The sequence below is a fragment of the Monodelphis domestica genome, chromosome 2 (assembly GCF_027887165.1).
Source record: "Monodelphis domestica isolate mMonDom1 chromosome 2, mMonDom1.pri, whole genome shotgun sequence".
In the NCBI taxonomy this organism is placed as follows: Eukaryota; Metazoa; Chordata; class Mammalia; order Didelphimorphia; family Didelphidae; genus Monodelphis; species Monodelphis domestica.
The window spans coordinates 191,477,009-191,504,604 of NC_077228.1; the positions used below are offsets into that span (position 1 = coordinate 191,477,009).

At 36.4% G+C, this 27,596-nt stretch overlaps 1 protein-coding gene across 4 annotated transcripts in view; it reads left to right on the forward strand.

Annotated features, from left to right (window-relative positions):
* The window catches only part of SPAG9 (sperm associated antigen 9), a 226,480-nt gene that overhangs the window by 159,399 nt on the left and 39,485 nt on the right, over window positions 1–27,596 (forward strand). For all 4 annotated transcript variants that reach the window (XM_003340183.4, XM_001363821.4, XM_001364067.5 and 1 more), the window contains 10 exons: window positions 5,977–6,175; window positions 6,608–6,707; window positions 8,500–8,621; window positions 11,774–11,831; window positions 13,892–14,044; window positions 14,328–14,379; window positions 17,474–17,604; window positions 20,782–20,838; window positions 22,472–22,645; window positions 23,424–23,553. In XM_003340183.4, the coding sequence (XP_003340231.1) occupies window positions 5,977–6,175; window positions 6,608–6,707; window positions 8,500–8,621; window positions 11,774–11,831; window positions 13,892–14,044; window positions 14,328–14,379; window positions 17,474–17,604; window positions 20,782–20,838; window positions 22,472–22,645; window positions 23,424–23,553 (1,176 nt within the window). The remainder of the gene's footprint in view (window positions 1–5,976; window positions 6,176–6,607; window positions 6,708–8,499; window positions 8,622–11,773; window positions 11,832–13,891; window positions 14,045–14,327; window positions 14,380–17,473; window positions 17,605–20,781; window positions 20,839–22,471; window positions 22,646–23,423; window positions 23,554–27,596) is intronic.

The window sequence follows — 27,596 nt, forward strand, 5'->3', positions numbered from 1 at the left end:
AAATCTCTGGACAAAGGGCAATCAGTGCACACAGTTGATGTTTTCTTTTTTTTTTCAGTTAAATGAAATTTTTCAGTTCCTCTCTACCTCATTCTTTGAGGAGGCAAGAAAAAGAAAACTCATTACAAATATGTATAGTCACATAAAATAAATTTTTTTTGGATAAAGATCTATTGGTGGTATTTCTGAGTCAAAGGGTTAGACGGATTTTTTTTTTTTAAGACTTTTGGGCATAGTTCCAAATTGTTCTCTAGAATGATTGGGTCAGTTCACAATTTCATCAGCAGTGCATTAGTTTATCGATTTTTCCAAATTCCCTCCAGCATTTGTAATTTTCTGTTTCTGTCACTTTAGCAAATCCAATAGGTAGGAGGAGGTGGTACCTTAGAGTTGTTTTAATTTGTGTTTTCCTAATTACATAAACTTGTTTGCCTCCGTTTTCTCATCTATAAAATGAGCTGGAGAAGGAAATGGCAAACTACTCTTGAAGTATCTCTGCCAAGAAAACCCCAAATGGGGTCATGAAGTCTCAGACTGGACTGGGGAGGAAGAAAACCTGAAAAGTAAGAGATAAGGGTAATAACTGAGAGTAGGGAAGGTTTGGGAGACCTGAGGGGAGAAAAGAATCTTTGGAATAGCTCCTGTGGGGAGTAAAAGTCAAGTCCATTAAGCATTTATTAAGCGCTTACTATGTACTAAATACTGTACAAATGCAAATAGAAAAAAATATAATCTCTGCCCCCAAAGAACTTACATTCTAATGAGGGAATAGAATATATAAAAAAGAGCTAAAGTAGAGGTGGAGTAGGGAGGAAAGGGAGAAACAATGCAGAGGCATGGTGGTAAAGTCTGGAGAATGAGGGGTGGTTGATCTGGGCCTTTTCTCAGAATGGAGATTCTGGGAGGGACTCTGCCTTTGGAAGAAGAATGGGTGAAAGAAGAGGGCAACTGAAGTCTAGAAGAAAATGGAAGTATGAAAAAACTGCTTTTATTCTTCCTTTGTGATAATGAATGTCCCATTGAAGTTGGATAAAATGAATCTGCAGGGTACCTAGTGAGCCTGGTTGTGAGATTGCCTTCAGCTGCATTCAGCAGGAACAGAAAAATAGGTGATAGGAATAGTCCAGGGCTGAAGTTTGGCAGATTAGCCAAGACAACATGGAGGCTGTTTCAAGAGCAAAGGATCCCTATAGAGTTGTAGTGGCGAACTACTGCATTGAGATAGGAAAGGGAAGAAAGTAAAGTCATAATGTGTGTAAGGGATATTGGATTTCGAGGTCATGGCGTAGGAGGTTATGGTCAGATGGGAAAGGTCAGAATTTCTAATTAGACTTGTGGGGAATGGTAAGATTTGGTGTGTGGCTGAGGTAAGAATGAAGAAATTAAGATTTAAAGGTTATATTATGGAAAGAGTAAACATCAATGAGTGAATCAATCAGCAAACACTTATTAAGGCACCTATTATGTATAGACTAGGGGTTGAGAATATTAAGAGAAAAAAAAAATCCCAGCTCCCAGAAAGCTTACATTCTCATGCAGAATCAGGAAATGTGTTTCAAATCATCAATCTTCTGAGGTCAGAATTAGTGAAGCAGAAGGAGAGAGAAGAGGAGGAGAGGAGGAAGAGAACACTGGTAGCTGAGAGGATGAGGAAAGGCCTCTTTTGAAGGAAATAAGGGATTCTATGAGGTGTGGATGAGGAGGAAGATGGATGTGGTGTCATGTGAAAGTATGGCCAGAAGGCCATTTTGGCTGGACTGAAGAGTTGGAGGAGGGAATGGAGTGTAATGAGGCTAGAAGGCTAGGTTGAGGCCAAGTGGGCTTCAAATGCCAAAGAGAGGGGCTCAATCCTAGGGCAGTAAAAACCACTAGAAGTTAAGGTGTGGGAGTGGTGTGACTTGGGGTATTGTATAATCAGGCCTCTGCTCTAGGAAAACCATCTTATCAGCTGTATGCAGGATGGTTTGGAGTAAGGAGATAGTAGGACCAATTCTTGTAGCAGTCCTGATCAGAAGATAAGGATATGAACTAGGCTATTGGCTATATGATTGGACAGATTTGAGAGATGTTGGGGAGGCAAAAATGACAGGATGTGACAGCTGATTACATGTGCAAGAATTAAGGTGAACATTTTTATTGTGAGCCTGTGTGCCTGGAAGGATGGTGGTGCACTCAGCAGAAATAAGAAAGTCCAAAAGAAGGGTCAGTTTTGGAAGAAAGATAATGCTTTCTGTTTGGACGTGAATTTGAAATGCCTATGGGTACTTAGAAGTGTCTGATTAGAAATTGGAAATGCACAACTGGAACTCAGGAGAGAGAGAAGGGCAATATATATAGAGAGAGCTGGGCATCATCTGCATGGAGACAGTTAAACCCAGGGGCATGTGAGGCCAGAAGACCTACCTGGATTCCAGACTTGCTTCTGCAACATACTGGCCTTGGGGCCCTAGGCGGACCATTGTCTCAGGGCCCCAGATAGCCAAAACTAAAAATTTTCAAGAAGCTGCTGATCTGCTTTGCTAGAAGTTTCTCTAGGAATCTCTTCAGTCTCTAATAAAATTATAGTTATGATACCAAAAAAAATCTTAAATTTTTTTCATTAAGGACCAGAATATACCTTTTGGCAGACTTTCCTTACAATGACCAGACAGAAGTTGAGTAGAAGCAAAAGTGCACTGCAGCGGAAAAAACACTTGCTTGGTAGGCAGAGCCCTTGACTTTCTAGTTCAGATTCTGTTCTCTAAATGTAAAGTTAGATTAGGTGATCTCCATATAATTTAATTTAACATCTGACAAAAATTGGAGAGATTTTGAAATGTTTCTTGAATACTTTTTTCAATATCCATTGAATTTTAATTTCCAAGAAAAAGTAAAAAAAGAGTAATTTGTAGTCATATAGAATTGCAGTTAATGTCTCCAGTGTTTTTCTTGCTGAAAGTTTCTGTTATTTTTGTGCTTTATATCTAAGGATGATGCTATTCCTAGTGTTTGTTGGATATGTGGACTTGTGTGAGTGTAAAGACTAATGGTACATAGGAACACTTTACACAAGCCCACAAGCTGTCTTTGGTTTTTAGTTGGCTCCAATTCCAGATCCTATCCCTGTATCTCACCCAATTGACTTTTGCTCAGTCCTTAGCCTTTGCTTTAAAATAACCTTATTTCAGTGTATGCCAAACTATATCTGTAATTGTAGCTGCAGTGGCAAAATAACCCAAACTCTGCTCCTAAAAAGGACAGATTCAAGTCTCTCCAAGCCATGGCGCAGCGTGAGATCAGGAAGATGCAAGACCGATGGTGGGAAAAAAAGGCAGAAAAAATCCAGCGGTTTGCTGATATGAAAAACAACAAACAATTTTTTCAGTGCCCTCAAGACTGTCTATGGGCCATCAAAACCCACCACCACTCCCTTGCTATCCTCTGATGGTGACACTCTCATAAAAGATAAAAAAGGCATCAGCAACAGGTGGAAAGAACACTTCAGTCAGCTTTTCAACCAACCCTCTTCAGTCGACCAAAGCGCCCTTGACCAGATCCCCCAAAACCACTCCATTGAACAACTTGATGTCCCTCCTTCAATAGAAGAAGTCCAAAAAGCCATTAAACAAATGAGTGCAGGCAAGGCACCCGGTAAAGACAGGATCCCAACCAAGGTGTACAAGGCCTTAAATGGAAAGGCGCTCCAGGCATTCCACATAGTGCTGACCAGCATATGGGAAGAGGAAGACATGCCCTCAGAACTCAGAGATGCCTCCATTGTAGCCCTATACAAGAACAAAGGCACACGAGCAGCCTGTGACAACTACAGAGGCATCTCACTACTCTCCACTGCCGGAAAGATCCTCACCCATGTTATACGCAACAGATTCCTGTCATCTATTTCAGAGCAGAACCTGCCTGAATCACAAGGTGGCTTCCGACCAGATCGCAGCACCATCGACATGGTCTTCACGGTGAGGCAAATGCAGGAAAAATGCCTTGAGCAGAACCTGAGTCTCTACATTGTCTTCATAGACCTGACAAAGGCGTTTGACACCGTGAACAGGGACACATTGTGGGTGATCCTCAGCAAGCTCGGTTGCCCAGCAAAATTCGTCAAACTGATCCAGCTCTTTCATGTCGACATGACAGGGGAAGTCCTTTCTGGTGGAGAGACTTCCAATCGCTTCAACATCTCCAATGGGGTGAAAGAAGGCTGTGTCCTCGCTCCTGTACTATTCAACCTATTTTTCACCCAAGTATTACAACATGCTGTGATGGATCTAGACCTGGGCGTCTACATCAAATACCGACTGGATGGCTCCCTATTTGACCTTCGCCGCCTGACTGCAAAAACAAAGACAACAGAGAGACTCATTCTGGAAGCTCTCTTCACGGATGACTGTGCTCTCATGGCCCACCAAGAAAATCATCTCCAAACCATCGTGGACAGGTTCTCCACCGCAACAAAACTGTTTGGCCTGACTATCAGCCTCAGCAAAATAGAGCTGCTGTTCCAACCCGCACCAGGGAGGCCAACGGACCAGCCATGCATTACAATTGACAGCACGCAGCTTTCTAACGTCAACACTTTCAAGTACCTGGGCAGCACCATCGCCAACGACAGGTCCCTAGACCACGAGATTAATGTCAGGATCCAAAAGGCCAGAAGCAACTGGTGAACCCACATTAACCATGCCGCCGCCACCTTTGAAGATGAGCGATGTCGATGTCTTGCCGCTGCTCGTGAATGCCACCAGGCCACAACCACACCTCCCGTAACAACTAGCGTCCCATGCCCCATGTGCCACAAACTCTGCACCTCAGCCTTTGGACTTTATAGCCACATGAGGGTACACCGTAGATTAAACTGCACAAAGACAATAGTCATTCTCGATCACCGAGAGACTACTATATATATATATATATATATATATATATATATATATATATATATATATATATATATATATATATATATATATATATATATATATATATATATATATATATATATATATATATATAACTGGAAAGTACAGTAAATACTCCTAGATATTCTGATGTTGGTGACTTTTTTGTGCCAGTTAAAAATATATATATTTAACACAACTTATTTTTTTAAACCCTTACCTTCCATCTTCGAATCAATACTGTGTATTGGTTCCAAGGCAGAAGAGGGGTAAGGGCTAGGCAATGGGGGTTAAATGACTTGCCCAGGGCCACATAACTAGGAGGTGTCTGAGACCAAATTTGAACCCAGGACCTCCTGTCTCTGGGCCTCCCTCTCAACTACTGAGCCACCTAACTGCCCCCTGAACTCAATTTTTTACACTATTGACTTCCTTTTTAGAGGGTATCTATTATGTACATCTGGTAAGAATAATTTGTTTTCACTTATGTATATATTACTTCCATACTTTGCATCTATGCATTCACTGATGTGGCTACTTGCTCCTCTGGTACAGATTTCAGCCCAACTATGCTTTTTTAAAATTCCTTAGGAACCTAGTACATGTCATCCTGTAACATCTACACAGAGAATCACTCCCTGTGCTAGGACAATGTATCTCTTGCCATTATTTGAGCACAAGTGGAACACCCAGGCAGTCCACTTGGTTATTATCCCTTTATTTTCATACTAAATAATGATTATGATGATGGTGATGCTAAAGAAGAAGAAACGACATTCTATAAATCTGGTCCATCTCTTTTTCCAGCCGTACGTTTCTTTGATATAATATTTTTATCCCTTGTCTTCTTTGTAGTTATTTAGTAATAATAATGCTGCTTATTTCTTGATTGTTTAAGAAAATCTGTAAATATTATGTAAAGTTTTCTTTTCAGTTTCTATGACTATTTCTAATTCCAGAATTTGATATTCTAAAATTTATTGGAGAAGTCTCTGGGTAACTTGACTTCTCAACATTTTTATATATCCATTCAACACAGGCCTGTTATTCAAATGTATTTACAAAGTATGTTTACAATTTTTAGGATGAACTTTCTGATATTAGCCAAGGAGGATCAAAGGCTACTACTCCGGCATCTACAGCTGCTTCAGATGTTGCAACAATTCCTACTGATACTCCTTTGAAAGAGGACAATGAAGGATATTTGAAGACTGCAGATAAGTCAGAGGCAGGCAAGCATATTGAAGTACAGGTAGCTCAAGATACTAGGAGTGTGTCAATTGGTGAGTGGCTCTTAGTTGTGTTTCTATAGCTTCTGGGATTGAGGGAGAATGCCAGTTAAAATTTGATTGTTGCCTGCTCTAGTGCTAAACAAAGAATTATCTTACTGAGTAGTAAGCAAAGACATGATGATGGACAACTTTAAAATTGAGGGAGGGAAAGAGAGAAGGTAGAAAACTACAAGAAAGTAAGTTAAGGCCTGAGATACACAGCATTTTGTAATATGAAGATAGAAAGATTATAATTTGTTTTCTTTTCTCTGTTTTTATCTTGCCTCTCTGTTAAAACATATCATGCATATTCTAACTATGTTGTTTGGAATGTGAAAGTTGAAGAGAATGCTTAAAATATTTGTAATTTAATGATAATGTGCAAGCATTAGAACATAGACATATTCATGGCTATTGCTTACACAAAAATTGTTCTTTTCTCAGGCTCTAAGGAAAATGAAGATAAATCAGAAGTACAAGCAATCATTGAATCCACTCCTGAGTTGGATATGGATAAAGATCTCAGTGGATATAAAGGTTCAAGGTACTTCAGGATGTTGATTTGTTAGTCAGTGTTGTCATGGAAGTGAAACAAAAAAGTGGAATGCTTCTGGTTTTTTTCCCCTTCTACAAACTTTCTGCCTTTTGTCAGTTTTAACATATTTATTACTACAAGAGAGAAATTCAGGTGCTTTACTGTGGACTAACAACAACAATAATAGTAGTAACTTACATTTAGTCTTAAGGTTTGAAAAATGCGTTACATGTGTTTTCTTTTTTGATCCTCAAAACCACCCTGAGAGGTAGTATTTACTCCTATTTTACTGATAAAGAAAAAGAGACTGAGTGTGGGGAAGTGATGTGCCTAGGGTCACATTGCTTGGGATTATCTGAAGTAGAATTCAAGCTCAGATCTTCTTGACTTTAGGTCTAGTATTATTCAGCGTAACACCTAGCTGCCTAGTTAGATCAAGTTAAGGAATGCCTATTCTTGTTGTTACTGAAACTGAACTCTTATTGCTTTGTGCATTTATCTTTTGTCATTTACTAGTGGATTTATCGGAGGCAGCTAGGTGACTCAGTAGATAGAGCACTGGGCTTGGAGTCCAGAAGACCTGGGTTCAAATCAGACCCCAGACACTCACTAGCTGTGTGAGCCTGGGCAAGTCACTTAACCTGTTTGCCTTAATCTACTGGAGAAGGAAATAACAAATCACTCTGGTATCTTTACAAATAAAACCCCAGACAGGGCCAAAAAGAATTAGGCCTGAACAACAAATAGATCTAAGGACCCAGAACAATGTAGAGATATAGAAAATAACTAGGGTCTAATTGGGGAGTCCTATGAAGAGACAAGTAGAAGTAAGGGAAATTAGGGTTTCCTAGCTCTTTCATCAGTCCTATAACAAATAAAAGGTGGTGTAGAGGCTCAGCACCAGAGTTATAAGCATTTATTAATGAAAAGAAATAGATTGAGAGAGAACCTTAGTACAATTCATTCTTCATTTGGCCAGCTAAGGCCATAGAGCCAGTGCCTGGACAGCTCAGAGAGCCAAAACCCCAGCCCTTTAGGCACTGGTATGAAAATGGAGAGAGCTTGATAGAGGTAGAGAGAGGTCTCAGCCTTTCTAATTTAAGGTAAGATCATGTCTCAGGTTTCAGCCCAGATAGGTCCCCTCTATTCTTCACTGCCATTTGCATCAGCCCAGGGAGTCAAGTTCAAGAGTGGAAGTTAAGAGAGAGACTCCTTCCCCTGCTTGCCTTTTAAACCATTCTAGCTCCTCCCTCCGTGGTGACACTCATGCTGACGTCAGGGCTAAACTCTATACTTGGGATCGATGCCCCCTCAATAATTTGCTTCATTCAAGTCTAGGAGACTGTGTGTCTTTTCTGATCTCCTTATGTGATTTCCAGCAATAATCACAATCAGAGATTAACAGGGGAAAGACATTGGCTTGTGTGGCACTGTCCCTAGATAGGCCATTTGTCTGACTGATGAAATGAGAATTCATAAACTGTACTAATCAGGATATTTGAAGTGACACTAAAATTCAAGACTTTGGGGTAATGTCCTTCATTTGTTACTTAGTCTATATTTCTGCACATTTTAAAGTAGTTATCCTGATAGATTTTTGTAGCAACCTCCTCTCATTTCTGCTTCCCACAAATGTTAATAAGTTCTCTGAACTATAGACCCAAACTTAGAAAAGACCTACCCAATAATCATTTGTATTATATTGAAGTTAAATAAATGTCTTATTTCTAAATAATGTAACTCAGATACCCATTTTACAGTGTTGTAAAAAATCCCAATTGTTTGTTTTTCTCTTGTGCAGCACTCCTACCAAAGGTATAGAGAACAAAGCTTTTGACAGAAATACAGAATCTCTCTTTGAAGAACTGTCTTCAGCTGGTTCTGGCTTGATTGGAGATGTAGATGAAGGAGCAGATTTACTGGGTATGGCAACTTGGGCAAAGGATTATTTACTGGTCAAAAAAAGACTTTCCAAGTTTTGTGATATATAAAAGCCTCCTGAGCCCAATTACTATCCTAAGTGGGCTACTACAACTCTCATAGCTTTTTGTGAAGGTGTATTTATAATAATGGAGTCTTAAAACAAAAAACTGCTTTGGGATATGCCCAAAAGATTAACTTTGTTTACAGTTGTGTTTGTCCTCAGTATCTTATAAGATTGTTAAAGCTAATTTTCCAAGTGTTTGGTGGTTGATAAAATAATAGTTCTCAGATTTCAATTTGGTTATATCACCACAATTATTGCCCAGAATTCTTTTTAGCAACTCTTAATTGGTAGACAAATCAAGATTGGCTTAAATAAGAAAACCAGAAATGACAAGTTGTGTAACATTCACTGATTGTTATCAACCTGTCTGCCCTCTGTGTGTACTAGCCTGTAGATTTCCTTAAACCACCATCTCCTTGTTACCCAAGTCATTTTTCTTGATCAGTTTCTAATAACACAAAAGTCTAATGAAAAAGTACTTTTCCTTTATCTTGATTCAAATAACTGAGTATTTTTTACTCTGATTAAGTGTTGTAAAAGTTATCAGATCTTCTTTTCCAGTTCAGTGTAAGACAGTTATTTCTTAAAACATTCCTTCCCACCATCAAAAATGATGGATTTTCTGCCCACCAAAATAAAAACAAAAAACTCCCCAAAGATGATGTTTAGTTTTAAGCATTTCAATGAAAATTGGGTTATCCAAAGGCTATTAGATTTGTATTGATGCTAAAATGGAAGAAACATTTAATTTCATTTTAAATGATACTTTTATTTTTATTTATTCATGTTAATCACGTCTTGGATCTTTATTCAGAACTTTATTCTAGGAGAAATCTTTGTTGGAAGTGCCTTTTCATTAATAATAGATTTTACAGAGTACAAGAATATGTATTTTCCATATAACATTTATATTTAAATTTTTTTCATACTATAGAGCCATACATTACTTCTATCTGGTTTGGTTAACCATGTCTTTTCTCTCTCATTTGAAATTAATGCAAGCTTAGTTATTAGTCTCCTAAAACAAGCTAATTGAGATTCTCCAATCTCTTTTCTCTTGGGCTGCTTACCCAGGGGAATATTCTGGTGTGTATGTTTTTAAATACATTCAAATTGTTGCTTCTACAGCTAGGCGTTTTTGGCTGCTGTTGTCATTCAGTGCATTCTCTTCATTTTTCTGCTCACTGATATTTTTTGCCCTGCATATTTTTTCAGCTTTTAAGCCTTTTCTCCCAATTTGTAGAAAAGCTTTAGAAAACATAGTAATTAGCAAGAATTTTTCAAACCAAGATAGAGCCTATTTCTTGTACGTACTTTTATTATTAAATTAATTATTTATAGTGTAAGTAGTTAATATGTTAATATGTGTTTAAGTATTTGTTAACTAAAAGGCTTAGTTTGGATTTGGAATTTGAAGTCTTTCTTGGTATCTGAAGACAAAACATTTCTAACAAAGTGAAAAAGACTGATTAAATAATAATATAGATTCATGGAAACTTTCTGATTTTAAATTTTAAATGATTTTTAAATCTTTAAAAAGCAATTTTTACTAACACCACAAGTTTGATCTAAAAGGAAGAAGGAGAGGAAGAGAAGGATTTATATAGCACCTGCTGTGGACCAGATGTTGTGCTTTATAATACACTTTTTACAAATGTACAAATACATACATTTTACAAATTACTTGATCTCAATGAATGAATCTCCTTTCTCTATGAAGACATTGATATGTATTTTGTTTTAGTTTAATGTATTAAAAATGGTTTCCTCATGTTAACTAGACTTTTCTTAATTAACTCTTTGTGGTACTTTTGCCCAACTTCATCTCCTAAATGAGAAATTAGTATCTGTAATAACCTTTGTTTACAGAAATTGCTTTTGAACACATTGGGGTCAATGCATTATGTGTGTGTATATCTGTCTGTCTGTATCAGTGTCTGTACATGAGAGACAGAAAACATACATTTTTTAGTTGGCTTTTTTTTAATTTGGAAGTTTATATTTCTCACAAAGTTAACTATAGAAGTTGTTGCTTTGAATGTCATGCATGTTGATTTTTTAAAAATTATATTTCTAAAAATCACTGAACATGATCATAAGAGATTTGACACTTTAATGAAAAGAATCTAATACAAACCAACAGATTTGTGAACCTTAAGCATATTTATTTTCAGTATGAGGCAAAAGGAAAAAATATTTATTTGGACTTCAGAGTTTCAGCATTCCTTGGAAAGGGTTTCCCAAGCTGTAGAATGCCTACTCTATCACTTCCCCCTCCTTTCCTTCACATCATTTTCCACCAAACCATACCATAGTGATTCCTACTCTTTGTTATTAGTGGTTGTTTTTTTTCCCCACAAAATTCATAAAAACTTTATAGGTTGTCAATATACACTCATACTGTTTCTTACATGAAACGTTTCTTGTTCTTTGTTTTTTGCTGTACATGGAATGCATGGGCTTTAAGACCATAATTTCTTGGGTAAGGTGCCATCTGCTTTGGGGTACTGCAAAGCTTTTTTACTTTCTCTGGCCTTTTTAAATATATTCCCTCTATTTTTTAATGTATTATCAGAAGCACAATCTCCATTTAAAAAAAGATTCAGATTCAAGCCTTTTAATTACTTGATTAAAAAGTAGGTTATATAAAGTATATGAGTTATACACATTATGTAAAGTATAAAGCTTTTCAGATTTATACTCCTTTCATTTCCTCCTTGATATTTTTAGTAATTCAAATTGACTCTTTGTTTTTGCATCACCTTCATTTCATCTAATCTTTAATTGGGTGGAATGTCAGTCAGTTCTATAGAAACTGTAGTTTCTTCTTTTGATATTTAGCAGAATTTTAAAAATATTATCTTTAGAAAGAGAAGAAAGCATCAATTATGAGGGATAGATCAATATACTTTAAGACTTTCTATTGTGCTGGAAGTTTAACAATTTTTAATCCATGGAGATGTTTGCCAGATGAAATAAAAAACAGAGATTAAAATTCTAAAACAGTATTAATAATGAGCATGGTTTTTAGTTGACCATATTTTTTTTTCTAAATTCACTGTTATCTTTTTTTTGTTTTGTTTTGAAGGAATGGGTCGTGAAGTTGAGAATCTTATTCTGGAAAACACACAACTCTTGGAAACCAAGTAGGTATTCTCAGAATTTTAATAATTCAACTAATGCTCCATCATGACTTCCTCCTCAGCTACTTCATCCAACAAAAGGATGCATTTCCCAATTTCCCTTCCCCATTTTTACCTATATCTAATTTAGAGTGTATGCTGTACAGTCCGTACATAGGGTACCCTAGGTCTTCATTTCCTTTCTGATCTTTGTATATATTTTGGGCTATATTCTGAAATCTTCTATCAGTTATTTTTGGGGGAATTTTTCCTTATTAGAGACCATTTGGTGCATTTACCCATAGATTCTCAGTTTCTGGCACATAATAATGATAATAGCACTAGCTTGCATTTATACAGCAACTAAGATTAGCCAAGTGCTTAGTATATGTTATTCCATTGATTCTCACAACAATCCTGTGAAGGAGGTATTATTACCATTTTACAAATGAGGAAACTGAGGCTCTGCAGAGGTAAAGTCATATAACCATAGTCACATAGCAGTTACATATCTGAGATCAGAATTTAACTCAAATTATCCTGACTCCAAGTCAAGTGTTTTATTTCCTGGGCTTCTTTATATGTTATATCTAGTTTGATCATTACAATAAGCCTATAAGGTAGAAGTATTATTATTAATCTTCATTTTACAGATGGGGAAACTGAAGCTGAGGAGTAACTTAATTACCCAAGGTCTCAGGCCCAGTAAATATCAGAGATAGTATTCCAGTGCTAGTTTCCTGACTCCAAATCTAGTGCTCTAATTATGGTACCATCCTGATTCTTTTTCATGCCTAAGAATGATCTGCCACATTATTAAGTCTGGAGAGAAGTCAGTTTCTCAGTTCTGCAACATTCATTAAATTTACATTTTTCTTAGATAAATGGATTGAAGATAAAAATAGGCTTCTATGCAAGGGCTGAATTTGCCCAAAAGGCAGTAGATGTTTGATTTCAGGAGTTCTTTTCCAATTCAAGTCTTTACTTTTTTATTAGAGACAGTAGTTACACAAATTATTTTCTGGGTAAGTCAACAGGGATACTTTTATTAAAAACATCTTAAAATTTTTTTTTCAGACTTCATTTTATAATTGCTTTGTTTTCATTTCTTACATCTTACCTCTTATTTTTATTTTATTCCTCTAAGTGGGAAAAGGGCAAAGATATACACCAAAATTTTCCTTTAACATTATTGTTTCCTATATTTTTTCTTTATGTAGGTTGTTCTTGTCAGTTCATAGAGGTTCACAGGTTTCTCTGAAACCATTCCCTTCGTTTCTAATAATACAAGAGTATCCCTTATATTCATATACCACAATTTGTTCAGCCATTCCTAAGTCGATGGGCATATTTTCAGTTTCCAATTCTTTGCCACCATCAAAAAGAGTAGCTATAAATATTTTTTGTACCTATAAGTCCTTTTCCTAATCTCCTTGGGGTAAAGTCCTAGTAACTGTATTAGAAGGGGTTATATAAGTTTATAGCTTTTTCAGCATAGTTCCTTTAAAATGCTGTGCATGGTGGTTGGACTAGACAGATCAAAGTTCCAACAACATTGCATCAGTTGCATCAGTTAGTGTGCTTGTTTTCCCATGTCTCTTCCAGCATTTGTCATTTTCCTTTTTTTGTCATCTTAGCCAATTCAGTGAGTGTGAAGTAGTACTTTGATAGTATTTTATTTTCATTTCTTTATTAGTGATTTAGAGCATTTTAATATGGTTTTTGTTAGTTTCGATTTAATTTTCTGAAAACTACCTATTCATTAGTTATGTCGTTTAACCCCTGCTGTCTAGCCCTTACTGCTCTTCTGTCTTACAGTCAACACTTGGAATTTATTTTAAGACAGGGGTTAAAAAAAAAAACCCAAATGCCCTGCCTATTTGTATTATTTGACTATCAATATGGAAATGACTTATTTTTATCAATTTGACTCAGTTCCTATATATTTTAGAAATTAAACTTTTATAAAGGGAAGTTGCCATAAAATTTTTTTCTCGATTTTCTGCTATGGCAGAATTGGTTTGGTTAGTACAAAAACTAGTATTTATATTGTTAATCATGATTTTCAAATATTTGCTTTGTAGAAATGCTTTGAATGTAGTGAAGAATGATTTGATAGCAAAAGTGGATGAGTTGACCTGTGAGAAGGATGTGCTTCAAGGGGAACTAGAAGCTGTGAAACAAGCCAAACTGAAGTTGGAGGAAAAGAACAAAGAATTGGAAGAAGAACTTAGGAAGTAAGTGATTCTATTGCTTCACTTTACAATGAATTCGGTTAGGAATTTTGAAACACTCTTTCTGTTATGATTTTCCTTTAATTTTGATTTACTAGGCATAGCATCAAAATCACTTGCCCTGAAAAGTGGCACCTAATAAACCTAAAAAGATCTTGTTGAAAGAGATGTCACCAATTAAATGCTGATAACCTTATAGTACTTAGGCATAGTTTTATACTTTTTAAAAAGATTCCCGTCCATTCAGTTTGAATCACATTTCTTTTTCTTCTTTTTTTTTGGCTAGAGCTCGAGCAGAAGCTGAAGAAGCAAGGCAAAAAGCAAAAGATGATGATGATGTAGGTGTATCATTTTACCCTATCTAATCTATATGAAAAGCTTTTTTCCCTATTGCATTGCAATATATATTGTAGAAAAAGTTGGTTCACGTAGTTTGGAGTTGTAACATTTTAAACAGGAACTAAAACCTTGTAAAAGAAAATGGATGCTGTTTTGTTAACAGCAAGGGTCTCTTGTGCACTTCAGCACATTCCTACAGGGTTTATAGGGGTTTTTGCCTGGTGCCGCCACTCCCCACCAATCATATGACAGAATTATGGCAGTTATTCATGATGCTAATATATCCATTACTACACACTTGCTCCTTCAATCATCATATTCCAAACTGCCCTTAAAGAAAGGTGGCACTACTTATTCTTTACCAATATGACCTGTGCTGTGAGTTACTTTTGGGGCAGTGGTATAAGTTTACACTAATCCATTCTTGTATGCTTAAGAGGTATTGGTGTGGTAGAGCTAACTTATGTGGCGCACGAAAGCCAACTGTTAACTTTTCAGCATGAGCAGATGCATCTTAATAATTAGCAAATGCCACAAATCAGGGCTTGATTTGTTGTTTTGGTAACTATCTAGACTTAAGAAAGAAATTGAGAAAATGTTAATAAAGATTAAATTTAGAAATGCATCACATGCATATTTCTTCCCTAGAAATCTGGTTGTTAAACATTTGCCAGCGCACCACTGCTAAGAAGTTTCTCTTTTTACCTTTGCATAATTATGAGAAGCAGTTGGCTGTCTCAATTGACCATGGAACGTGGCATTCAAACCTGCTAAGACGTTGGCAAATCGACACAGTAACTTGGCTAACTGGGCCAACCAATAATAGTCATTAGCATTTTCTCTCGATCTTCATTAGTCAATTTGCAATAAGTTGTTACTTCTTTAGATCTGTGTTCTCATTCTCCTGGATACAGATGGGTATTTCGTTCACAACCCTCTGTAAATTCCTTAGAAAAACCCACCCAAAGGCTTGAGGAATTTACTCCCTTGCTCTTGACATAGTATGAACAACAATGGAGCATATGGGCTACCCATTCATTACCCTTGACTCTTACTACATGTTCCTTTTTTTTTTTTTAAACTCCAAAGGGGCATTAAATTTGATAGGTCAAAGTACTACCACTTTAAAGGTTCTCTTCCAAAATGTCTCTTATGTATGTTAAAGTCATATAATATTTTTTAAAGAATGCAACACCAAAGGTAACGTTGACTCGCAATCTGTAAATATTGGGTACAGTATAAAGCAAGAGTGATTGTTATTTTAAAGCTGAGCTCCTTTTTGCAAATGGCATATTGATTTCATGAAATCACCAGACATTCTTTAAAAACTCCTAAATGAAATACATTATTACTTGAAAGATAGATTGTTAGCTTGTGAAATTCTTCCATCTATATATAGAGTGCCTCAAACTTCAATGAAAATGTTATTTTAAGTCTGACAAATAAAATAGCGTTTTAAATTTTACATAAAAATTTTAATGCCTCAGTGCTTAATTTAAATGTTGCATTTGGAGTCAGAGCACCAGTCCCAACTATGTTATATCTGCCCTGAAACCTTGGACAAATTGCTTAACTTATTCAGTTCTCTGAAATAATGTCCCTTTCAGTTCTAAACTTCTGATCCTCTAATCCTATGTTGTAACAGTGGGTGACCATTCAAATTTTGCAGTTTTCTGTGTTGTTTTTGTTTTTGTTTTTTTTTTTAGTTACATTGTTGGTGGAATTTTTTTTTACTGCTAATTTGGAGTGAGCATTTATTTGCACAATCATAACATGTGAACAAATCCAGATAAAATCTGAAATTTTTAGCATCCCACCACTATGAGCAGTTGATCTCAATGTTTTTGTATAAAGCACATTAAAAGCACTGTAGTTGATGTTGAGAAAATTTCCACAGACTCATCTTTACAGACAACAAGAAAGCTCTAGGGGGCAGCTGGGTAACTCAGTGGATTGAGAGCCAGGCCTAGACACGGGAGGTCCTAGGTTCAAATATGACCTCAGACACTTCCCAGCTGTGTGACCCTGGGCAAGTCACTTGACCACCCATTGCCTAGCCCTTACCACTCTTTTGCCTTGGAGCCAATACACAGTATTGACTCCAAGACGAAAGGTAAGGGTTTAAAAAAAAAAAGAAAGAAAGAAAGAAAGCTCTAAAGATGTAAATCATTTTCCTGGTTCTTAATACTCCACTTTTCATCAGTTTTGCATAAATTTTCCGTGCTTTTCTAGTCATCATTTCTTGGAAGCACAGTGATATTCCATTATATTCATGTACTGCACCTTGTTTAGCCATTTCCCAATTGATGGACATCTACTTTGTTTTCAATGTTTTGCTATTACAAAAAAGTGCTGCTATAAATATTTGAGCATATATGAAGCTTTTCTTTTTTATCATTAATTTTCAACAGTCAGTAAAAACTTTTTAAAGTCTTACACTGTAGAATCACTATAGGTCTAAAGGGTATGAATATTTTAGTCATTTTTTGCATATTTCAAATTCCTACATAATAGTATTTTAAAATACTTGTATCTATTTATACTTTTTACTACTAGCTGGCTTTCTGAATCTCTGTCACCACTTAATTACCAATGCCAGAATCATTTACCTTTGTCCCTAATTGATTATTATTAAGGTAGTAAATTATAGTCATTTTATCTGTTTAATTTTTAGAAGAGACTTAGCATGACAGAATGGAGAGAGTTGTTTTCAGATTGCTCTTGCACAGACTACTTCTGTGTCCCTAGGCAATTCACATGACCTCTCAGTGCCCAGGCAAGACTATAAGTTGCATAGCAGGTACAGACCCCCACTTTGGTAGAAGGATTACCTCCTATCCTAACAGATGAAATCACAAGTATAATTAAAGAAAAAAAAGGAAATAAATTTTGGGGGGACATTTTTCTTAGAAACCTTATAGTAGTCTAGAATACTAGTGAACTCACAATAAATATGGGATGTATGACCAGATATTTGAAGTTATACAAGACTCATTTTTGGTTTTTTAATTCTAAAAACAGATTATATAAAGTCTGTGGTTCAAATCTAATGTGAAACTACAAGTGATACTTTTGTTTTTTTTTTCTTTGTAGAGTGACATACCCACAGCTCAGAGAAAACGGTTTACTCGAGTAGAGATGGCACGTGTCCTTATGGAAAGAAACCAATATAAAGAAAGGTTGATGGAACTTCAAGAAGCTGTACGATGGACAGAGATGATAAGGTTAGTATTGGAAAGGTGCCATATTTGTATTCTTTGTTATTATTTTAGTGTCTCATTTATTCCTTTGGTCATTAGACACCTGCTTCTTTGGTTGAAACCCTTTGCTTAATCCACTGAAAGGATAGCTTATTTATTGCCCAAAGTAATGCTACCGAACCAGTTATAAAATTGGGCCAGTTAGGGTTGTGTTCATGTGGCCATGCTAATGAATACTATCTTAGTAGCTTAGCAGTGATTGTCAGCTCATTAGAAAGTGATTAGTATCTCATTTCATCATCCCTGACAGTACGTTATTATTTATTCATTCACTTAGACTTTATTCATTCCTTTTGTTTTTATGTCACATGCATTCCCAACAAAAATTTTGAAAGAGGAAAAAAAGAACAGCTCAACAAAATGAACAGTTCTGTTGATCCCATTTTCCACATCCTTAGTCTGACAATACTTTATAAGAGGTGTCAGGAAATAAAATTTCTTTTTAACTTTTTCAAAAGTATAGCTCCTATTTGAATTCTTTCTTGTCACTTAACACACAAAGAGCTTCCTTCTTCACCTAATGCTGCCATCTATTGGTCACATGTACCTAGAACAGATCATCTAGGATTGAGCTAACACAGTATGTTCTTTAAAAATGGACTGTAGAGACAGAGGAGCTTACTATTCCTAAGAATTCTTTTGTGCGAATAATTTTGTAAAACGAATAATCATTCTGTCATACTAAGCCATCACAAATTTTAATTTTGAGTTTTCACTTATTAGATTTTCTTAACTTAGATTTAAAATTATGTAGCATGTTTTCTTTCCTATTACATTAACTTCTGTGGAGGTGTGTATTTTTATTTAGGAAGCCATATTTCCTTTTTTAAAATGATGTATAGTATGCTTTGTTATATATGTTATAGTTATTTAAATATTATATAGCTTCTCAGAGAATTCTATTTTCTAATCTCTTTTCAACAGATGAAAAAACTAGAACATCAGGAGTTATGTTCTCAAAATATGGCCACTAATAGATAATATGACTTCCATCAAGGATAGGTATAAAGACTAACCTTGTGATTTTATTGTTCTATGGCAGTGGTGTCAAGCTCAAATAGAAGCAAGGGCCACTTAATTGTACCTAAGGATCTTTCAGAAAACTACATATCAATATTAACTATATTTCATATATTTTTATTTATTTTGTTTAAAATTCCCAATTATATATTAATCTAATTCAGGTCACATTTTTAGTATGGTGAGCCACATGCTGCCTTAAGACTGCATGCTTAACCTTGATCCCTCTGGTCTAGGGGGCAAAGCACTTCCCTCTATTCATGTAGGTCATCCTCTTCTCTAGGCAATTTAAAGAGTTGCTTGGATTATTGAGTGAAGGTTAGACTTGCTAACCATGTAGACCAATAGGACTAGAGATAAGACTTGAACTCAGGTTTTTATGGTTCTTAGGGTAGCTATTAGCTACCACACTGACTCTGTAGCATCTAATATTAAACATTAATTGATGATTATGGCAAGCTTTCTTCTTTTTAGAAGTAGTAGGTTTTTAGTATTTTATGCATCCCATCTTCTGGGCATACTTTGTTTCCCAACTTCAAAAAAGGTTTTAATTTGTTCCGAGGCCATTGTAGAATTTCTAACTGTTCCTTAAAAGTGTTTATATTTTACTAACATTATTAATTCCAGCACCTCATTGGTCTTTGATCATTTGGCTTCCAAACTAAAAGAAAACTGTAATTTATATTTTAAATGCTACTGACCTTTAAAAAATTACCTTCATTTTTTGAAGCAAGAAAGTGAAGCTCCTGACTGCTTTCATCCTTTTCCCAGTTAAGGGGAGCAAAGCATATCTTTTCTAAAATTCCATCCCACTCTCTATCAGTCTGACTTCTTCCCATCTCTCTCTTCACTTTCTACACTAGCTTTTCAATGTTTCTGAGATCACTAATACTTCCTAACCTAGCCAAATTACAGTTAGTGCTGAATAGTAAAGAACTTCCTGTTTTGTGTTTGATGGCTATTTATGGTGTCACCATCAAGATGGCAACTTTTGAGATGTGGGATGTAGGGGTACTATTGACACAGGTATGATTTGTTGTTTGTTTTCTGAAACCAGTACCTTATGTCTTAGAATTGATACAAGTACTGGTTCCAAGGCAGAAGAGAAGTAAGAACTAGGCAGTGGGGATTAAGTGACTTGCCCAGGGTCACACAGCTAGGAAGTATCTGAGGCCAGATCTGAACCCAGGTTCTTTTGACTTCAGACTATTATTTGTTAGACTCTGCTACAGAGTCTCCTAATGGGAAAACATGGAATAAATACTGAAAGCCAGCCAGAGACAATTACAAATGTCTTTTGTGCCAGCTACCCCAAGCCTGAGATGACATCAAGAGTTGGGAGCTTCAGGGGGCTATGCCCATCAGTCAGCTCTGGGTCAGTATAGTTGGCTCCTAGGAGGAAAGGCCACCTAGTGGCCTAAGGAGAGGCAAATCAGCCCAGGTTGCTTTTATGTGATCTCAGTGTAAATGGGCCCATGAGTAGGCTCTGCCCTCAGCTTAAGCAAGATAGAGAGGCCCTGTCTTTTTTTTAAAATCCCTTTAAAAATAATGGAGTTGGGGTCAGCTGGGTAGCTCAGTGGATTGAGAGCCGGGCCTAGAGACGGGAGGTCCTAGGTTCAAATCTGACCTCAGACACTTCCCAGCTGTGTGACCCTGGGCAAGTCATTTGGCCCCCATTGCCTAGCCCTTACCACTCTTCTGCCTTGGAGCCAATACACAGTATTGACTCCAAGACAGAAGGTAAGGGTTTAAAATAAAATAAAATAAAATAATGGAGGTCATTTGTTTGACAAAAAGAAGTATGTGCTGTGGTTAAAGTACTGCCCTTGGAGTCAGAAAATCTTGGGTTCAAACTATATCTCCCCAAGTCTCAGTTTCTTCATAATTCCACCTGTGGTACTTAAAGGATTGTTGTGTGAGACCTAAATAAACTTTTATATATAATGTTTTGTAGATATTAAAGTACTCTATCCCAGTCATTATTAAAAAAAATAGCAACTTACACAGAAAAACAAGCAGGCTTGTCCACTCTATGTTAGCATGAATCTAACTCATGTTTTTATACATGCTTTGAAATATTTGATGCTTGACTTTAGATATGCATATTTATTTTTTCCTTAGGGCATCAAGAGAAAATCCAGCCATGCAAGAAAAAAAAAGGTCAAGCATTTGGCAATTGTAAGTATCCAAAAACAAGTCAGAATAGTAAAGAACACTCAAAGTAGGAAGCTCTGTGTTAAAAATAACTTGTTACTGATATCCTTTGTATCTTATTCGATTTTCCCCTGTTGTTAAAGATCACTAAATTGAACCTTTTTTTTTTTTTGACATGTAGCATGCCAACTGGGTAAGACTGTTCTTGGAGACAAAAGTAGGATCTCGTAAGCTGCATCCTCTCGTGTTGGTTATGCACTTAGTGAAGTAGTGGAAAACTATGCCTTAATGCATTGAAGTGATGATGATGAATTTATGAAGTATATGACAGAATGGTCTCCCTTTAGTATTTGGGTCATTGGTTCAATGATTGATAAGAAATTTTGAATTTAAGATGGGAAACAGTGTTTGTGGGGTTTGAGTAGTGTTTGTGTGCTGAACTTTTGCATTTGGTTATGTGTTGATGATTATGTTTCTGTGCTTATGTCCTTTTCCAATTAACTTGCCACCTTCATTTAGCTGTGATTGCTTTACTTAATGTTCGATGAGCTTATTTCTATTTCTGATTAATTAGAAAAACAAAACCAATGTGAAATTATTTCAACACTTTATTGTAAGAGTTCCAGCATGTAGCCTAGATTCAGGTCGAATGCTGACCTTTTATCTTGCCCCTCCCCAGCAACCACTTTTACATTGTTACTGGTAGTATCTTATTAAGACTGACCCAAACAGGGAAATTCTGCTACACTAAGTGGCCTTTTTCAACAAACCTTCAGAAGAGTGATGGATTGCTGTGGGCTGGGCCAACCTCCCACAGAGGATGGAGTCTTGGAGGTGGGACAGTGTCGGCAGAATGATGGATGGGACACAGCTTTCACATTCAACTCATAGCACAGGTTTCACAGGATAAATTGCTCTGCCTTGGCTGAGGCCTGGCTTTATTTTGTACCTTCATGATCACACATCTACTTGGCACAGTTTCATTCTCAACATATATGTTTCCATAGAACCTAACAATAGATGGGAAGCCTAGGGAGATAGTCAATAAAACATTGTTGCTAAGTGCAGGGTCAGAGGGTAGAATCAACATGACCCAGATATAGGTTGGGGAATTCAGAGCACAGATTTGCCAGAAGTTTTTATGCCTAGAAAAGAGGGTCCTATCTAAGGGGGTATATAAGAATCCTTAGGTTTAATTTTGTAAGTGGGATCTCCTGGTAATATCCTAGGGGCACAGAGTGGGACATCTGTATTAACACTGCAAGCATGTTACTCTTGTCTGTTTTTCCTGGGGCTAAGTAAGAATAATAATCATAGTAATTCCAATAATAAGTGGATGTTAATAAGGAAAGTCACTTAGGGGGGTTTCAATGGGTGTTTACATTCTTCCTGGGGGCTGCTTTGCAGTCCCCGGTTTTCATGTGTTAAGCATTACTTTCTTCCTTTCTGTCCTTGTGCATATCTGAGGCTGGTTTTGAGTTATTGCTTCAGTTATTAAGAGGGAATGCAAATTCATATTTTTAATGTAGGCACTCTCTTAGATTTACCCTGTCATTCCTCAAAACACAGGTTGTTTTGGCCATGATCTAGCAGAGCTGACATAAAGCTAGGATTGGTTTTTTAATTTAAATGTGGCATTTTTGTTTTCTCATTTCAGTTTCAGCCGACTTTTTAGTTCCTCAAGTAATACCTCCAAGAAGCCTGAACCGCCAGTTAATCTAAAATACAATGCACCAACCTCCCATGTTACCCCCTCTGTCAAGAAAAGAAGCAGCACTTTATCTCAGCTACCTGGGGATAAATCAAAAGCTTTTGACTTCCTTAGTGAAGAGTAAGTTACTTTAGGCCATGGTTATAGAAATGGTCATGCTACAAGAGTTGGAAAACTTACAGAACATTATAATATTATGTGCCAGAAGTTATGAACAATTAAGATAAAAATCTTCAAGGAAGCTGCTTTTTAATAGAGACAGAGGTTGACCAGTTTTCATATGATAAAAGGAATCAGAGGAACACTTTAAATTCTTGTAAAATTTTAATATTTTATATATGCCTTTCTTTATGCTGAATTTCTTAGGCTGATGGCCTAAACTAATAAATATAGGGAAATTATATTTTTAAAAAGTAAAATTAAAGTCATCTTAAAGTTTTGCATTTTTGAGGCAAAAAAGAAAATTGATTAGAGAGGCATGATCTTTATTCTTTCTAAGAAAATGCTCTTTAGTAATTTTTTAATATGTATAAAGGAACCCTATTACAAGTAGTAACTTTTAGATATGAGGAGGGAGGTGAAGTAAAACGTAAGGGTTAATCTTTTCTGAATAACCAAACCTTGGAACCTTAGTGAAAGTGCTTAGTTGATGATTCATCTTATTTCAGTTGACTATATGCCCATTGATTAAAATAAGTTAGTAATCTTTATTACACAAATGTGTAATGGGTACATTTTAAACATAAAGAGAAAATTTCTTTCAAGACAAACAGAATTTGAGTTTTTAAAAAAGCCTTTATATTTCACTTTATTTGATAATTAGGTAGATGGTGAATTAAAAAGAAAATGAGATGGTGGTTGTATAAATTTTTTCTTTTAAAAATTCCTTTGTGTCTAGAACTGAAGCCAGTTTAGCTTCCCGAAGGGAACAGAAGAGAGAACAGTACCGTCAGGTGAAGGCACATGTTCAGAAGGAAGATGGCAGAGTGCAAGCTTTTGGCTGGAGTTTGCCCCAGAAGTATAAACAGGTACACTGTTGATATGTTGAATATACTGGAGAGGTGTGTATGTATTCATTCAAACACATGTGAAATCTACTTAGGAAAAGCTGCGTGAATGGATGCTGTCCATATTAAGAAACTTATTTAGACATTCAAGCTAATTTGAATGCAAAGAAAAAAACCTTTCTAAAAGGAAAGCCCTTTTTCTGCCTTTCAGAATCATCATAGATTTCAAAACCTATATGCTTTCTAACATACCTTTCATAGGGTTCACTGTTTTGTTCTAGGAGAGGTAACTTATTTACAAATTTCAGCTTGGGCTATTTGGCTGTGTGTATGCACAAACATATATTTTCATATTTTGAGAAGACCCAAATCGTATCTTTGAATTGACTTTTCTGCTTTTCAGAAACAAATAGAATTTTTCTCCATCTCACTTCACTTGTGAGACTAAAGGACTATTTTATTGTGTAGGAAAGCTGGATTTTACTTAGAGTGAAGTTATTAAAGCCAAGCACTCCTTCCTCCTCTTGGCTACTTCCTTGTGCCCCAGTCCAGAATAGCATTGGTGGGGTGACCAAGGATCTGAAAACCCTTGCACTCTTTAGACCTTCCTGCCTCCCAGTTTAGAGAAGTAGATGAATGGCCATGGCCCAGCACCCCTAGCCTGTCCCCTGCACGCCAACGCATGGTGCCTATGAGCAACACAAATCATCTGCCATCTACTCTTACTGTCTGCACAACTTCCTCACCAGGCGTAAAGTACCCCAAGCCTCTTCTTGCATTCTTTCACCCCCACCTTCCCATTTCGTAGTGAATAAACCTCCCTTCATTCTAGTTCTTCTCATATTCCTTCCATTTATTTGTTTTCACTGAATCCTAATTTCTCACACACCTCAAAATTAATATATACTGGTCCTGGAGAGGGAATTGGACTTCTCTATCTCCAATAACAGTTTCAGACCCTACTTTTTCTAATATTCAGGCTTTCTCCTTGAAATTCATACTATTAACATTTTTCATTTTGTAGTGCTTTGGGGATTATTGTCCATTGACCTATAGGTCATTTTTTTTTAAGGCATTTAGCAACTAGATCATTGTCTTCTAAGTGAAATACCTGTTGGCCCTATATATTTATATATATGTACTCCCTCCTCCCCCCAACAAAACAAATAAACCCAACCTTTTAAAAATGAAAGCAGAAGAAGACTACATCTGAGGCCCTGGATCAGGTTGACTGTAGAAACTGAAACTGGAAAATAGAAACCCCAGTGAAAGAAGCCCTACAATGCTTAACATTAAAATTCCAGGTCAATCCAAAAAATAAAAATTCTACATTCTCATCTCTGTAGATGTTCCTCATATTGTAAGAATATAAAAATTTAGGTTTTTATGCTAATGTGAAAGTTCTAAAGTAATATTGTGGTTGCTGATATTAAAATATAGAAAAGAAAGGAAGAATTTGCAAAGGTAAAGGCTTGCTTTTTGCTCTGCAGTTGGCTCATGCCTTGAAACACAAGGTGAAGGTTCCAAAGGACTGTCAAGGATTTTTTATAAAAAGGACCAGAGGGCTGAAAGGAGCCCTCTTTAGTTCCTGTCTTTCTGGAGCTGAGAGAGAGATTACTTCCTATTAGGAGACTAACTAACTTTCTGTGGAAGCCGTTGAACCCTGCCTCTGAGGTTCCTCTCAACTCATCTGTTTGGTCTGCCAAGGATGACTGTCAGATAATTTTAGGGTTGTGACTTTAAATTTAGATTTAAATGGTCACCAAATAAAATTCCCACATCAGTCTGGAAATGTATGGTAATTTAATTAATATAGAGGGAAAGAATTTAAGGAGAAGGAGGAAAGAGGATATATGATTTCTCGTACCTGGGCTATGCCAGGGGGAGTTTTAAACTCTCCTCCTCTAGGTCTCTGAAGAAGATTAGAGGCTTCTGAGAGGAAAAAGTTGGAAAGTAAAGGAGGAAAATTCAGCCAGAAACTCACCACAGAACAGGACAATAGTTTATAGCCATGCTAAGATACCAAAAGGCTCAGCACCCGCTCTCAGCTAACTCTTTACCACTAATCAGGGAAAGAGAGAGAGAGAGAGCCCTTGAGGGACGAAAAATCTCAGATATATAGACCTTTCATCCTTGTGTCTCCTCCTCTAAATTTTCACATCTACCAATCACATTAAATATTTTTTTTCTCCAGAACTGCCCATACTTTTAATTCTCACTTTCTTTGATTTGATTATATCTTTAGAGGTACTTAACACTTCTTTGTTAAGTTTAACTTTTGTGAGTTACTTAACCTTTTGTGATTAATTTAACCTTTATAGTTATTTAACATCTTTTTGTATTAGATCTAAAAATAGACTTAGCCTAAAGTTCTAGCTTCACTATAAGGTGAGAACTAAGTACCTTCATTGTTCAATCAGGAGATTACAACTTTATCTTCCCCTAAAGTACGGTCTAAGTAGGGTGGAGTAGTTTTTAAAGTTCACAATCCCCCCCCCCATGATCATTGGGAGACTAGTCTCCCCATTGATCATTTAACATAATCATCTTGTAGTCCTAAAGTACTTCTAACTATAGATGTATACAATATTCAATTTCTAAGAGGAAATTACAATAGTTAGGGAGTAATAGAAAAGAGAGAAAGCAAAATCAATGTTTTGCTAGGCTCATTGACAAAAAGCCAAATTAGGGGCAGTCCCCTTTGTCATAAAAGTGTACATTTACAATAAATGTTCAATCAAACTTCAGTTCAATCAACCACACCCAAAGTTCATTCTTGATCTTCTTGATGTAGTGTAGGTTTGCTGGCATTTTTCTGCAACAGTTCATTCTCTGGGTTTATGGGGAGCCAGGATGATAGTCAAACTTTGGTACATGTCTGAATATGTCACAAAGAGTATAGATGCAACCTCAAGTCTCACACTAGTTTTTCCTGTGTGCTCTTTTTTGTCACTATTCAGGTTAAGTCTGTGCTCCTTGTTTTATTCCATTTCCTAGAATCAGACACAAACATTAATCAGTCCCATAACATTTTATCAATAAATGGCAGGTTCCCACAGTTTAAAGCTTTATGGGTATGCATTGATATATAGCAAGCATATATATATATATATATATATATATATGTGTGTGTGTGTGTGTGTGTGTGTGTGTGTGTGTGTGTGTGTGTATAACTTATATTACTGCAAAAAAATATTAATTGTATGTACCTTTAGTACAAGAAATGAGAAAAAAGGGGGAAAAATCAAATATTCTAATCAAAATAAAAGGAAAGCAATAATAAAAACAAGGGGGAAAGAGGAAAAAAATCAGGAATTCAATGTGTTCTTGAAAAACAACATCCACTTGGCAATGGATTATTATCTCCACTGCATATGATAGGATACAGTCAATCAGTCTCAACAGAAGATGCTCTCTTCACATGGGAGCAATGAATCCAAGAGTTCTTCTCTCCAATCTTTATAGATGTTGATGTAGTTAACAATATTTGGAATGACCCTTCCCAGGAAGGCTGAGTCACTCCAAGACACTGGAAATTCTTAATATACACCTTGTCTCCTGGGTTCAGGTAATGAAGAGAAAAGTCTAGTGGTCTGGCTTGTACTGCAGCTCCGGATTCATGGAGTTCACACAGTTTGTGCTGTAATTCCTGTATATAGGAAGCAATAGTAGTATCTCCCCCTAATAGTGATGTCTGTGCAGGGGAGAAAGGCTTAGCCTGTATAGGCGGATATCCAAAAAGCATCTCAAATGGTGAGATGTGTAGGTCTCCTCTAGGCCTGCTTTTAAGATAAAATAGGGCCAGAGGGAGGATTTCAGACCATTTTAAATGTATCTCAGGAAAGTGATAAATTTAAGTCATCAGTGGTTGTTAATGTTAAAATTAATTCAGGCCCTTCTATGGCTGCTAGCTTTGCAGCAGCATCTGCTCAATCATTTTCCCTAGAGACAAGGTCAGTGCCACCTGTATGGGCAGAGCAATGAACTACAGCAAGGGCTTCAGGCAGCTGGAGAGCAGAAAGAACTTCATTAATAATATCTGCATTAGCTATAGATTTTCTAGC